A 1,045-nucleotide genomic window follows, 5' to 3' on the forward strand; every position below is an offset into this window, starting at 1 on the left:
ATGCTGACACTGTTAAAGGCCACCCCGGACACGCTGCCATCATTGTTTCTCCTTTCTCCAACTACAAGAAATGCTAAGACTGATGAAGCCCTTTGATGAAAAGGCCATGTCTATTGAAAATACTAAAAGATCTGCTATCATGTCCATTAAGGCCAATCATTTCTGAATGATAGTGACAGGAATGTTTCTAAAATTTCCCAATTATAAATGACCCTGAATAGAAAAGTACAAACGTACAGCATGACAATATATATATACACACACATAGGGTCTGACCATCTTTTCATCATGCAACCTTGGCTCCTCACATCAGGAAGATTAAATAGAATATTTATACATATCCTTTATACACATATTTTTCTCCCTCTGAGTACACATGTGCTTGTCCTTGCTTGGGTCTTCAAGGCCACATGCGGTGATGGGCTACATTTTCTGCATAGGAGTCCAGTTTGGATTTGTTTCTTGCTTAGGATATGTTCTGGGTCTTAATTTTTCCGGATGTCTGCATACACCACAGACTCTGACTTGTTAATCTTGTCACTGTGATGTCCACCGGAGTGGTCTAACTGCGCATATATGACTGGGCCCTGGAAAAGAGAATAGAAGAATTAAAGGTTTGGAAAAGCTGGTGTTCCCTTTCAGGTATAGGCATCGAAGCAATAATTAAAACAGAAACATTAGGGTTTCAGAGCAAAGAGTTGTCTCTTTTGAATGTTTTCAAGAAGACCTTTTTAAAAAAACATATATATATATATATATTTTTTTTTGCAATTTTTGGCTGGGGCCAGGTTTGAACCTGCCACCTCTGGTATATGGGCCAGCACCCTACTCCTTTGAGCCACAGGCACCACCCAAGAAGACTTCTTATGAAAGGTATGTCCAGGATTGACTTTAAAAGAAGATTGGACAGACATTGATAATTATTAAAGTGAGTACATGGGGACTTGTTACATTATGCTCTCTTCTGTTAATGTTTGAAAATTTTTAGAACAACAAAATAGTCCTTTTTAAGAATACCCCTTAATATCTGTCATAGAATTGCTCA

At 38.1% G+C, this 1,045-nt stretch overlaps 1 protein-coding gene across 2 annotated transcripts in view; it reads right to left on the bottom strand.

Annotated features, from left to right (window-relative positions):
- Positions 1-311: 311 nt before the first annotated feature.
- Positions 312-1,045, bottom strand: part of MPZL1 (myelin protein zero like 1) — a 73,613-nt gene continuing 72,879 nt past the window's right edge. For both annotated transcript variants that reach the window (XM_012802610.2, XM_003785735.3), the window contains one exon: positions 312-587. In XM_012802610.2, the coding sequence (XP_012658064.1) occupies positions 563-587 (25 nt within the window). In that variant the 3' untranslated portion in view covers positions 312-562. The remainder of the gene's footprint in view (positions 588-1,045) is intronic.

This window comes from Otolemur garnettii, unplaced genomic scaffold (assembly GCF_000181295.1).
Source record: "Otolemur garnettii isolate 467f Iridium unplaced genomic scaffold, OtoGar3 scaffold00016, whole genome shotgun sequence".
NCBI classification, from domain to species: domain Eukaryota; kingdom Metazoa; phylum Chordata; class Mammalia; order Primates; family Galagidae; genus Otolemur; species Otolemur garnettii.